The 12,366-nt window shown below is 68.8% G+C and overlaps 1 protein-coding gene across 1 annotated transcript; it reads right to left on the bottom strand.

Annotated features, from left to right (window-relative positions):
• Window positions 1-5: 5 nt before the first annotated feature.
• On the bottom strand, window positions 6-11,197 carry MAP7D1 (MAP7 domain containing 1; the record flags this gene model as incomplete). The annotated part of the gene is given in 13 exon segments (XM_027631757.1): window positions 6-162; window positions 228-402; window positions 478-797; window positions 889-1,022; window positions 1,135-1,277; window positions 1,407-1,529; window positions 2,951-3,061; window positions 4,760-4,874; window positions 5,214-5,377; window positions 5,979-6,047; window positions 6,154-6,715; window positions 6,718-6,815; window positions 11,125-11,197. Coding segments are annotated over 13 exon segments (2,244 nt in total), but the record flags the coding sequence as incomplete, so codon positions are not given.
• Window positions 11,198-12,366: the final 1,169 nt, after the last annotated feature.

Genomic DNA, 12,366 nt, shown 5'->3' with positions numbered 1-12,366 from the left:
ACCTGTCTCTGCAGCCGCTCCGTCTCCTCCCGCTCAGCCCGGGCTCTCTCCTGGGCCTCCTGGGCCTCTCGCTCCTCCTGCAGCCGCCGCTCCTCGTCCCTCCGCCGTGCCAGGGCCTCCCTCCGGCTCTGCTCCTCGGCCGCCCGCTCCTCCTGCGCCCGCCTGCGGGAAGGGGGCCCTCAGCACGGCAGGGGGGCCGGGGCCAGGGCCAGGGGTGCAGCACCCACCTCTCCTGCTCCTCCTGCTCCCGGCGCTCTCGCTCCTCACGCTCCCGCTGCTCCCGGGCCTGGCGCCGCTTCTCCGCCAGCAGCCGGGCGGCCTCCTCGCGGTCCGTGGTGCCGGCCGGGGGTCTGGCTGGGGGGCTGGCCGGCACGGGGCCGGGGGCTGCAGGGGCTGGGGGGGCTGCAGGGTGCGGGCAGGGTTAGGGCTGCTCTGGCTCCCCCCGTCCCTGCCGCCCCACGGCCCCCCCGTACCCACCTGCTGTCGGCTCCACAGGCACCTTGGGAGGCTCGGGAAGGGCTGGGGGCGCCGGGCCCCGCTCCTCCTCCTTCCTCTCCCGTGCCTTCGCCGGGCTCTCCTGCTCCCCCCGCTCCTCCCGTGCCCTGGCCCGCACCTTGGGGGAGGAGTGGGCACTGCGGGGCAGGGGGGGCTTGTGGGGAGAGCCGAGGGCCGGGCTGGGGGATGCTGGGCGGGCTTTGGGGGTGGCAGGGGACGAGGGACGGTTCTTGGGGGTGGCAGGGGATGAGGGACGATTCTTGGGGGTGGCAGGTGACGAGGGACGGTTCTTGGGGCCCGGGCTGCAAATGGAACAGGAGATGGTGTTACTGGGGCTGGGACAGGCCCCGGGGGGGTCAGGGGGCCAGGCAGCCTCGCTGGGGGGGTCCCGACCTGCTGTCGGCCGCAGGCAGGAGCCGGGGCTGTGCCGCTGGCAGCGACTGCCGCTTCTTGAGGCTGCGCTCGCGGGACAGGGCGCTGCGCTCCTTGGCGTTCTCCCGGTCCTTCTCCTTCTTCTCCTTCTTCTTCTGCTCCAGACAGGGACAGACAGAGACAGAGACCGTGTCAGCGCCAGGTGCTCGGCTCAGCCGAGAGCTGAGCCCCCGTGACCCCCCGGGTCCCCGCAGAGGTGGCACTCACGGGCGAGGGCTCGGTCCTGTGGCGCGGCGTCACGTCGGGGCTGGCGGTGGCCGCCTTCCGCCGCTCCCAGCACCGGTGCGGCAGCCGGTGGTTGTGGCAGGGGCTGAGGGGGCTGGCGGAGGCCGAGCGGGGGCACACGGGCACTGGGGGAGGAGTGACCACAGTCAGGACAGAGCCAACACCAACACCAGCTCCCCGCTGGCCCCAGGCTCCCTCGTCCCACTCCCCTGTCTGTGCCAGGACCTGCATGTCCTGTCCCCTCCAGTGCTCACCCTGCTCCTTGCCGTTCCCAGCCAGCGTCACGGCGCTCCGGCTGCGCGCCAGGAAGGACAGGGTGGGTGTCATCAGCCGGTCCACGATGCTGCTCTCCCACGGGCTCAGCTGCAAGCTCCGGTCTAGGGAGGGAGAAGGGCCATTAGTGCACCCTGAGCCCCCAGACCCCATCTCAGCCCCACGGCCTCCGCTGCGAGGGAATGGCCGTGTGGCTGTGGCAAGGCCAGGGCACATGTGTAGTTCCAGGAGTGCCCAGAGCTCGGCCGTGTTGGGGAGGGGTCCCCACGGCCCCAGATGGCTGGAAGGGTCCCCACAGCCTCACACAGCTGAGCAGGACGAGGGGCCACGTGGGCACAAGCGTGTGTGGGCAGCTGGGCATCCATGGGACGGCGCTGTGGCAGGACGACGATGGTGCCCCTGTGTCCTGCAGACACCCCAGTCACCACGTACCCACAGGACCACGTGCCACTCTGGTGACTCCAGCCCCTCCACTGTGCCCTCTCCTTGTGCTCGGCGATGGTGTGCACCCCCCATGCCCCTGCCCTGTGTGACCGAAGCCTTGGCATGGTGCCAGCTGCCGTGGGGACACCGCAGTGTGCCCTCACCCCATGGGAGCTGTGCCACATCACTGAGTGTGCCAGGCCAGGCTCATGGCACCCAAGGAACCTCCAGCCACACGACTGGCTCAGCTGGGCACAGGGCTGTCCTGGCTGCCCTCCAGTGCCTGTCACCAGCACCAAACACCCCACGGCGCACGGGAAGCACCCACGGAGATGGGACCCCTCTCATCGAGAGGTCAGGCCGGGAGCAGCACCAGCTGCTGGGAGGGGAGAGCACAGAGCCAGGGGTGCCACAGGGGGACAGGGTGGCAGGTCTGGCAGCGGCCCAGGGAGATGCTTCTCCTGCCCGGGCGGTGCCAGCAGCCCCCGGGTGCTGCCCCTGGGCCGAGCCCCAGCGCGGGGTGGTGGGAGCCGCTGCGTCACCACCGCCCGCCTCAGCTGCTCCGGCTATTTATACCCGGCCGGGAAGGCGCCCATCTCCAGGCAACCCCGAAACACAACAGCCCCGGCGCTGGACACATCCCTCCGGCACAGCCGCGGCCTTGGGCAGCACTCCCAGGGCCGGGACGACCTTGCAGCACCACGGCCACGGTGCTCCGTGGCACCAGCCCCAGGAGCCTGTGCCCGGCCTCAGGCGGGTCAATGACAGGCAGCCCCTCTGTGGCTGCACCTGCACCCACCAGAGCTGCCCTGGGGCAGGGAGCCAGGCTCCCATCCCCATCCTGGCGCCTCATGGGGCTGCCAGCACCCAGCTGCTCCTCCTCCTCCTCCTCCTCCGCCTCCTCCTCCTCCTCCTCCTTTTCCCAGCCTGCGCAGCCTCAAGGAGCCGCTGGCCGGCTCCAGCCTCCTCCTGCCAACAGCAAACGGCTTCTCCTCTCTCCGCGGGCACCTGGGGACGGGGGACCCTGGCCTTGGGGGTCCCCAGCACTGGGCGGGGACTGGGCTGTGCCCCCTGCGCTGGGGCAAACGCAAAGGGCTCTTACTTCTACTGGGAGAGTTCCAGAGGGTGGCGGAGGATTTGGAGAGCCGCTTGTTGATTATAGAGTCGACGTGTTTGGGGAGGTTTACAGCGGACACCGAGCACCGGCTCGCACCTGGAGGAGGGAAAAGACACAAGGGCATTAAGGTCCCAGGGCCGGGGCCAGGCCCCCCGCATGCAGCATGCACGGCTGTGCCGGGGCACTGGGGTGGGAGCAGGAGGACACGGCACAGAGTGGGGCCAGGAGAGATGCTGGAGTCCAGGGACATGGCACAGAATGGGGCAGGAGATGCTGGAGTCCAGGGACACGGCACAGAGTGGGGCAGGAGATGCTGGAGTCCAGGGACATGGCACAGAGTGGGGCAGGAGATGCTGGAGTCCAGGGACATGGCACAGAGTGGGGCAGGAGATACTCTTATCTGGGGACATGGCAGGAGACGCTGGTGTCTGGGGACATGACACACAGCACTGGCATTTGTCATGACAGTGTCTGAACCCCACAGGGTCATGCTGGGATCATGCAGGGATCTCATCCTTGGGGAGGCAGGGCAGCTCCTGAACCTTAACCATGCTACAACAGTCTCCCCAAAAACAGTCCTGGGAATCGGGAGCAGGGTGACCAGAGACCTCGGTGGCACTGGCAAGCAGCCACCCTGGGGGAGCAGGGTGAGGTCCAGACAGACACGAGACAACGTCACACTGCTGCTGGGTCAGTATGGCAGTGCCAAGAGGGTGGTGGTGGCTGGCAGCACCTCCACAGAGTGCTGGGATCTCCCCAGTCTGGCCAGGCTCCTCTGGACAAAACAGCCAGGGAAGCTCTGGGCTGGTAGAGGTGGGACATGGGTGAGTCAGAGCTGGCAGCAGCTCTGGCAGTGCACCCCCGCAGGAGGTGGCAGGGGAAGGTGTCCTCTTGCCAGACCCTGCTGGGTGTTGCACCACAGACATGTGGGGCTGTCCCCAAGTGTGCCACACACGGCACCTGGACGGGTGTACCCAGAACATGGTGCCTGTACACACAGCCCCACCAGCTACAGCCAGGCACACACCTGCACACACGTGGCACATGGTGCCAGTACACAGAGCCTGGCACACAATGCCTGTACACAGCCTGGCCAGGTACAGCCAGGAACACAACACCTGCACACAGCCCCACCAGGTACAGCCAAGGCCACCACAGCCACCCCACGGTGGGCAGACAGACCCTGGAGACACAGCACTCCCCTCTCTGTCACCAATCCTTGCCGGACAGTGCCAGCACCTGCCAGCACAGCCCTGTACCCTCAGCAGTCAGGGGCGAGTGGAGACCTCCACCTGCCCAACCCTGGTGCCTAATTGCTCGGGGTGTCCCCGAGGAGCCCCTAAGGAGCGGGGCCACCTTCTGCGGCCACACACGTGGCCACGGTCACCCCCACGGTCACTGGAGCTGAAGGGGCCAGCGCTGCCCCCACCCAGCTGGGGCACAAAGGGACACACCACAGCACAGACCCCAGCCAGAGCCTGCAGAAGCCTTGCACAGCTTCACAGCCCCTGCCTGGCTCCCCACAGCTGCTGGAGACCCGGGGGCACAGCCACAGCATTCCGAGGTAGCCAGGGCTGTCCCTCAACACATCCCTGTGAAGAGCAGGGACCGTGATGCACGGCCTCCGGCTCACACCCATCCCCACCAGAGCAGGGAAAAGCCAAGGGACCCTGCGGGTCCCTGCCACAGCCCAGGGTGACGTCAGTGTGACCCCACTGCAGGGGGGCTGCGCTGGGTGTTAGGGTCTGGCAGAGCCGCGGCATCCCTGGTGCCCGCACCCAGCCTGGCACTCACCGTCCTTGTGTGCGGGGGAGCCGTGGTGCAGGGCCCCAGCCCAGGACCAGCGCTGCTGCCGGATCTCTGCCCACGTCTTCTTGGCCGACCGCTGGATCGCTGCCTCGTAGCGCTCCTGCCCCAGGGAGAGGGACGGGATGAGCCCGGAGCAGGGCTGGGACCGGCCGGAGCCTCCCGGCGCGAGGCCATCGCAGCGATGGGGTGCTCGGAGGGAAACTGGGCAGCAACACCCACCCTGGCCAGGGCACCTGTGCCAAGGAGCAGGGCACCTGTGCCACTGAGGCTTTGCACCGTGAAGGATGGGCACAGCAGAGGACAGCCACAGGGGGCAGCTCCCAAAGGGCTAACGAAGCATCTCCCAAAGCACTGCCGGAGCCATAAGGACTCCACAGGGATCACATCCCATGTGCCGCCCCAGCCCTCCCGCCCGCTGCACCGTGACCCCCATTCCCACCTTGTTCTTCTCCAGCTTCTGCCTCTGCCGCTCCTCCAGGACCGCCCGGCGCTTCTCCGCCCGCAGCCGCTGCTCCTCCAGCCGTTTGCGCCGCTCCTCCAGCTGCTTCTCCCGCAGCAGCCGGGCCTTCTCCTCCTTCTCCAGCCACAGCACCCTCTTGGCAGCTGTGGGGGGCAGCGGGGTCGCACCCGAGGCACAGCCCTGGGCAGCCCCGTGGCGGGGCCGTGTACCCAACCCGGTGGCGTGGGGCCGTGGGGCGGCCGTGGCCGGGGCACGCGGCGGCATCGCGGCCGGCCGGCCAGCGAGGGAGGGGTTTGGGCCAGGACAAAAGGGAGGCCGGGAGCCCGCCGGGAGCCCGCCGAGCCGCGCGGTGAACAATGGGGGAATGAGGGTGGAAAGAGCGCGGGGACAAGGAGGCCCCATGTGCGCGCGGGGGCCCCGCTCGCCCGGTGCCCCGAGCCACTGTGGGGCTGCCTGGGGCTGCCTGGGGCTGCCTGGGGCTGCCTGCACACGGCAGAGCTGGGCACCGAGCTGGTGGCACCTGCACAAACCGGGGGGCACCCGTGTGCCAGGGGGTCAGTGGTGTGCCAGGGGGTCAGTGCCGTGCATGGGAGGCAGAGCTGCCGGCACTGCAGCGCCCACTCAGGCTCAGCCCATCACAGCTAATGGGATTGCCCATGACCCGGCAAAGCTCCTTTAGTCCCTGCCTCCCCCCATCCACTTTCCCTCCCACCCCGCAGCCCCCTCTGCTCCCCAGCCCCATACCCAGGTACTTGGCCCGCTCCTCACGCCGCTCCTTCGCCTGCTTGTGCCTTGCCTGGGCTTTCTGGGCATCTGCAGTGGGGAGACACTGTCAGGATATCGCCTGGCCCCCATGGGCATTGAGCAGTGCCCACGGGTTGCAGCATCACCAGAGCACCCCAACCCCACTGGCACCCACCTTGCTTGGGCCGGGGGCTGGCAGCAGGAGATGGCGAGGGGCGGTCGCTCCGGGGGGTCACATCCTTTGAGGGCCCGGCTGTGGCACCCGGGGGGCTCTTGGCATCTGGGGGAGCCCCTTCCCTGGCAGCTGGGGCTGGGGTCTGGCTCCCGGGGGGCAGCGTCTCTGCTGGGCGCAGGGCGGCAGCGTGGACGGGGCCCGGCTGCTCGGGGGCGTGGGGCGATGCCTCTGCTTTGGGGTGCTCCGTCCCAGGGGGCTTGGGGGGCCCGGGGGGGGCCTGGTCACGCCAGGGGGGGACACTCTCTGCTGAGGGGGCCACGGCCACAGGGCTGGGGGACACGGGCTGTCCTGATGGTGTCACGGCTGGAGGGACAGGACGGTCACGCTGCGGGGGGCTGCTCTCGCAGGGGGGCATCACGGCTGGGGGGCACACGGGCTGCTGGGAGGGGGGCACAGCTCCAGGGGTAGGCAAGATGGTCTTTTCGGAAGGGGTGATGGCTGCAGGGACGGTCGGGACGGTCCTTTCGGAGGGGACGACGTCTGGAGGGACGGGCCGGTCGCGCTGGGGGGGGGGGCGCGCTCTCTCTGCGGGGCACCCCGGGGCGGGGGGGGCGGCGGGGGGGGGGGGGCCACGCTGTCTCCCATCGGGGATGGTGGCTTCCCTGCAACAGGGGCAGAGCAGAACAGAACAGTCTCTCAGTGGGGGAGCCTGGAGCAGCACCATCCTCCCCAGGTAGAGCCTGCAGGGGGGCACAGCCCTGTCATCCCCAAACACAGTCCTCAGGAGCAAGGCTGTTCCTGGCCACAGGGGCTAGGGCTGGTCCCTGGGCTCCCCTCTGGAAGGCAGTGAGACCCCCATCTAAGCCCTGCTGCTGCTGCCCCCATCCTGGGGGGCACCCAGGGCGGGTGCCAGGCGCTGGGCACACAATGCACAGAGGGACCGGCCGGGCTCTGCCAGGCACTGCCACGACAAAGCTGCCCTTCATCCCCCAGCAGCTGCCACTCGGCCCTGCCGTGGGGGAACATGAGGCCAGAGACCCTCCACAGGCAGGGGGACCCCTCTGCTCTCCCCGGAGGAGGAGGATGGAGGGGTTTCTGCCGGCCCTGGCAGCACGGCGGAGGCAGGATGGGCGCGGGCCCCCTGACGTCACCGTCCCACGGCCCCCACTGGACCCGCAGCCATGAACTCACGGCCCAGGAATGCACACGAGGCCGCAGCAGCGCAGCCCCCTCCCCGCGTGGGGCCGGGGGCCACAGGGCCACTCTGTGCCCCCGAGGGGGGATTGCCCCCCATCCTGGCCAGCCCCGGGGGACCCCAAGGGAGCCACTGCATGTGCCAAGGCGGTGACAGCGCCCGGTGAGGCCGTGGCACGTGCCCTCTGAGGGAGTGGATGTGTCACAGCTGCCCACGGTAACCACAGCGGTGGTGGCTCCCCCAGCCCCCGTTATCAGTTATCAGCCCTCTGCAAACAAACCTTCAAGCACGTGCCAGGGTCCCAACCCTGACACCCACACAGTGGGCAGTGCCATCACTCCTGCCCGGAATGATGCCCAACCCATCCCAGGACACCCAGCTCCAGCCCCACTGGCACTGCTGCAGTGTGAGCCCCCAGCTCTGGGGGGTGGGATGGCAGGACCCCAGTGACCAGCACCCGCCGTGGGCTGATGTCACACGCTGGCTCAGCCGTGTTTGCAGAGCTCTCCACAGCCCTCAGCGAGGGGCAAAGTGTGGGCTCTGCAAACACGGCCGGCGCCGTCCTCAGCCCCCATGGCTCCTCACCACCCCATGGCTCCTCACCCACCCCACGGCTCCTCACCCACCCCACGGCTCCTCACCCACCCCACAGCTCCTCACCACCCCACGGCTCCTCACCCAGCCCACACCAGTGCCATATGAGCCAGGGTTAGCCCAGGCTGGCCATCAGCCCTCCCTGTGCTCAGGCATGGGCACAGCACAGGTCCCATGGGAGGGGCTGAGGTGCTGCTGCAGCTCCCAGGCCGGGGCTGTGCCAGCAGGGTTCCCCCAGCCCGGGCTCTGTGGGGACACAGCCAGCCCGGCCCCCCCGCAGACCTTCCGGGTATTTTCTGCTGCAGGAAGCCGGCCCATCCCCTGGCCCTGATCCTGCACATCCCAAGTCCCCAGTGCTGCGCCCTGCAGAGCAGCCATTGCTCTGATGCTGGGCTGGGACTGTGCTGGGGCTGCAGCTGAGGGGGTCCCCTGCCCTCTCCCCCCAGGGCTCGGTACCCACAGGCAGCGGGGCTTGGCAGCCCCCGGGTGCCAGATCCCAAGATGGTACCTGGGGTGGCACCACTTGTGTCCCAGCTGGGAGCGGTGACCCCAGGAGCACTGGAGTGACAACCAGCCTGTGGGACTGAGCAAAAAGCACCAGGTTGATCCTCCAAGCAGACAGAAATACCTGCTGGAGCCCCGGACATGCAGGGAGCACTGGCGGGGGACAGCGGGTGCCACATGCCACACCACACAGCCTGGCACAGAGCCCTGGGCAGGATCTGTCCTGCCCCAGTGGCTGGAGAGACAGCAGCACCCGTGGCCAGGGCAGGGCAGTGGGCACAGCCAAGACCCCCAGGCACGGCCAAGACCCCCAGTGTAGGGCTGGGCCAGCCCTGCTGCCATCTGTCCCTGTCGCTGCTCCAGCACGGCAGCTGCCCTGAAACCCAACGCTGCCTGCACCCAGTGCGGGCGTCCCCTCTCCCCCGGCCAGGGCATTCCACAGGGATTAGCTCCCGGCCCCCCAGACACGCAGGCACGGCCGCCCCGCAGCCCCCGGTCCCGTCGAGCCTGCGCGGCACCGGCCCCACTGGGACGGCGGCACCGGTCCCGCTTCTGGCACTGGGACAGCGCCGTGCCCGGCACAGGGCGAGGTGCTGCCCTCGACACCGTGGCGCTCAGCCCATCCCGCCCCTCCCGTGGGTCCCTTTGGTGCCAGTGCTTGTGCCACCGAGCACCAGTGGCACCTCCAGCAGGGCCGTGCCCGGCACAGTGCGGTCCCACGGCCGGCACATGGCCGGGGATGCTCAGCCAGGCGGAGGCAAATCCCCGGTGCCGTGAAGCGAGAGCACATCGAGGCCCGCGGGCGCCGCTCGGACCAGCGGCCCTCGTTAACCGTCCGCCACACATCCCTGCGGGGCACTGCCCACGAGGACGGGGGGGCACCCACCTCGTGTCACCTCAGCTCCCCCCAGCTCCGTGTCCTCGTGTCCCCGCTCCACAGCACAGCCGGGGCTGCCACGGGCTGCTCCACGTGTGGCACCCAGCGGGTCGGGGGGCATCGGCCAGGGCACACCTCTGCCCCGGGGACATGAGGAGAGCAGGGCTGGTGGGTGCAGTGGGGGTCAGTGGTGACCCCTGCAAAGTCACACAAAGGTGCTGGTGTCACAGTGCTCAGCTACCCTGGCCATTGCACCAGTCCCTGCTGTGCCCAGGGACACAACCCCAAGGGGACCCCGAGCCCCGAGAGTCCCCACTGGCCCTACAGGGCTGCTCCCCACTGCCCATGAGGACACTCATGTGCCCAGTTGCCTCCCTCACCTCAATGACAGCCTCATGGCCACCCAGAGGAGAGGAAAGATGGGTCCCAAGGAGGAGAGAAAAGATGGGTCCCAAGGTCTCTAGTTTCCAGCAGGTCCAGGTGCCAAGCAGGGAAGCAGCTGTGGCCCCAGGGCAGGGATTGCTCTCTGTGTTCTGGTGTCTGCTCCACCTGAGGCCACCGGAGTGCTATGGAGTGCACCAGGGGGGTGCTCCACGCCCTGGGGGTGCTCCAAGTGCTGGCATTGCCCCTTATCCCACTCCTGCCTCAACCTGTCTCAGATGTGCCTTGGGGCAGAGCGCTGCCTGTGATGCAGCACCCCTCACACCTGGATGACAGGGCAGTGAGCAAGTGCCCTTAACATGTCCCTGGCAGGTCCCTGGCACATCCCCAACACGTCCCCAGCATGTCCTGTCTGCAGGCACAGCACTGACACACACCCTCAGTCCCGGCTCACACGCCCGGACAGGGAGACATGGACAATGCCAGCAGCCCCCACCTCGGGGGCAGCCAGTGCCACCCTGGCAGCCACCATCGGCAATGACACCCTGTCCCCCAAGGGACAGTCACCCACAGCCTGTCTCCAGGCACACAGGCACTGTCACCCAAGGCTGGCTCCTCTCCCCGCCAGCTTGGAGCCAGTGAAACACAGACGGCAGCACCAGGGCAGGTCAAGCATCAGCCCTCAGTGCCCACTGCCCACAGCGTCGCTTCGGGGTCAGGCCTCTGGGGACAGGCTGGAGCAGGGCAGGAGAGGCACAGGCAGCAGGGCAGCTGAGAGGGCACAGCCAGGTGCCCGTGGTGGGTGCCAGGCAGAAGGAAGGGGCATCCAGCCCCCCTTCCCCAGGCCCATGCCCTGTCAGGCTCCAGGATGGGAGTGTGGGGAGCAGCCATGGGGGAACTGCCCCAACCCCTGGGCTGTGGCAGAGGCTGCCGAGCTCCCGTGGCACAGTCAAGCCGGTGGTGACGTGCCGAGCTGGAGAGCAACAAGGGGAACTTGGGATCTTGTGGCCAGAGCACAGCCAGAGCTGCTGGGGGGTTTCCAGGGTTTAAAATATATGCGGAGGAAAGAGCTGGAGCCGCTGCTGCACCCCAGCACCCCCAGAGCAAACTGTGACTGTGGTCACAGCGCAGCCCCAAACAGCCCGAGGGCAGGGGCAGGAACACCTGCCCACCATCCATCTGGGCACAGCAGCAGTGGCGACAGGAGGTGCCCTCGTCCTTGGGGTGACCCGTGTGGCACCGTCAGTGCCGAGGGCAGCCGGCCCAGCCACGGTCCTGAGAACCTGTCTGCTAGCATCACGCTGGGAAAACAGAAACCTGGCTGGAAGGCAGGGCATGGGATCCAGCCCTGCAGGGAGCAGGTGCTCAGCACCCCCCAAGAAACAGGGCCTGTGCCTCACAACGTGGATGCGGCACCTACCAGGGCTGGGCCGTGCAGGATCCCGCTCTGCTCCCGGCAGGCTGCCTGTGGTGCTGCCCTGCCCTGCCCTGCCCTGCTTGGAGCCCTCCGAGGAGCGAGAGCTGTGCTAACTATTTTGGACATGGCACCACGGGACTGTCACATCACCGCTCCGCACGTCGCATCACGTTGCTCTGACGGTTTCACAGAGTGGCTCCCGCACTGGGAGAGCTCTCGAGCTGCTGCTCCCAAACACAGGCGCTGGCGGGCAACCAGCTCACCCTCCCTCTCCACCGTGCCAGGAGAAGGGTTGGAGAAGCCAGGGGAAATCTGGATAAGAACAGACCCCTGCCTCCTCCCTGCCTCGGTCCTCATCCTTCTGCCCACCATGTCCACTGCCCACCTGGGCTGCTCCGCAGGGTCACACCCTGCCCTCAATGCCCTTTGTGAGTTCTTGGCCTCCAGTGCCACTGGCTACCCCACACCATGATGGGACCCGGTCCTGGGAGTGAAATCCCGTCTCCACTGGCAGCCAGGACACTGGCAGCCAAGGGCACTGGGTGGCAAGACAGGGAGCAGCCAGGGCTGCCCAGCCACATGGGTCACCCACATGGGACGAGTCACGGATGGTCCTTGAAGAAGGACATGGTGCAAAACCGCCCGTTCTGCTCTAGCACCATCCTCTGCTCGCGCTAGAGCTGCCAGCGACCCACCCTGGGGGTGTGCAGGGGGACCAGGGCGGCCGGGAGCAGCCAGCCCTGGTCCCGGGGCAGCGCCGCGTCGAGCGGGCAGGGCACGGCGGGTGGGAAGGCGGCGAGCGGGGCTCAGACAACATGTCTGGCGCAGGACGCGTCGTTCGGGCAGCGATGCCGGGACCGGCGGCCGGTTGGTGCAGGAGTCTCCGGTTTTCAGCATCGCCGGGAGCCGCAGCCATCCCGCTCCTCCCGCCATCCCTCCCTTTCCGCGGGCCAGGGCCGTGGGCGATGGAGCACCGGGGCCGAGGGGGAGGGGAGCCGCCTCTGCTCTTCCTCCCGCGGTGGGAAGCGGCTCGGCCGCGGAGCTCTGCTTAGTCACAGCGAGAGCTGCGCTGGAGCCCCGGGAGGCAGCGCCAGCCCCGGCCCCGGACCCGAGCGCGGCCCCGCCGCCGCCGCCCTCCCCGGTTCATCCCGGGGCAGCGGGACCGGCCCTGCCGGGACGAGCCCCGAGTCCACGCGGCGGGGCGGGGGCGGCCCCGGGCGGGCGGGGGGCAGCGGGTGCCTCCCA

Source organism: Corapipo altera, unplaced genomic scaffold (assembly GCF_003945725.1).
Source record: "Corapipo altera isolate COAL_440 unplaced genomic scaffold, ASM394572v1 60716, whole genome shotgun sequence".
NCBI classification, from domain to species: Eukaryota; Metazoa; Chordata; class Aves; order Passeriformes; family Pipridae; genus Corapipo; species Corapipo altera.
Note: the sequence above shows the minus strand (reverse complement) of the source record. Positions and strands in the feature narration are given on the sequence as shown.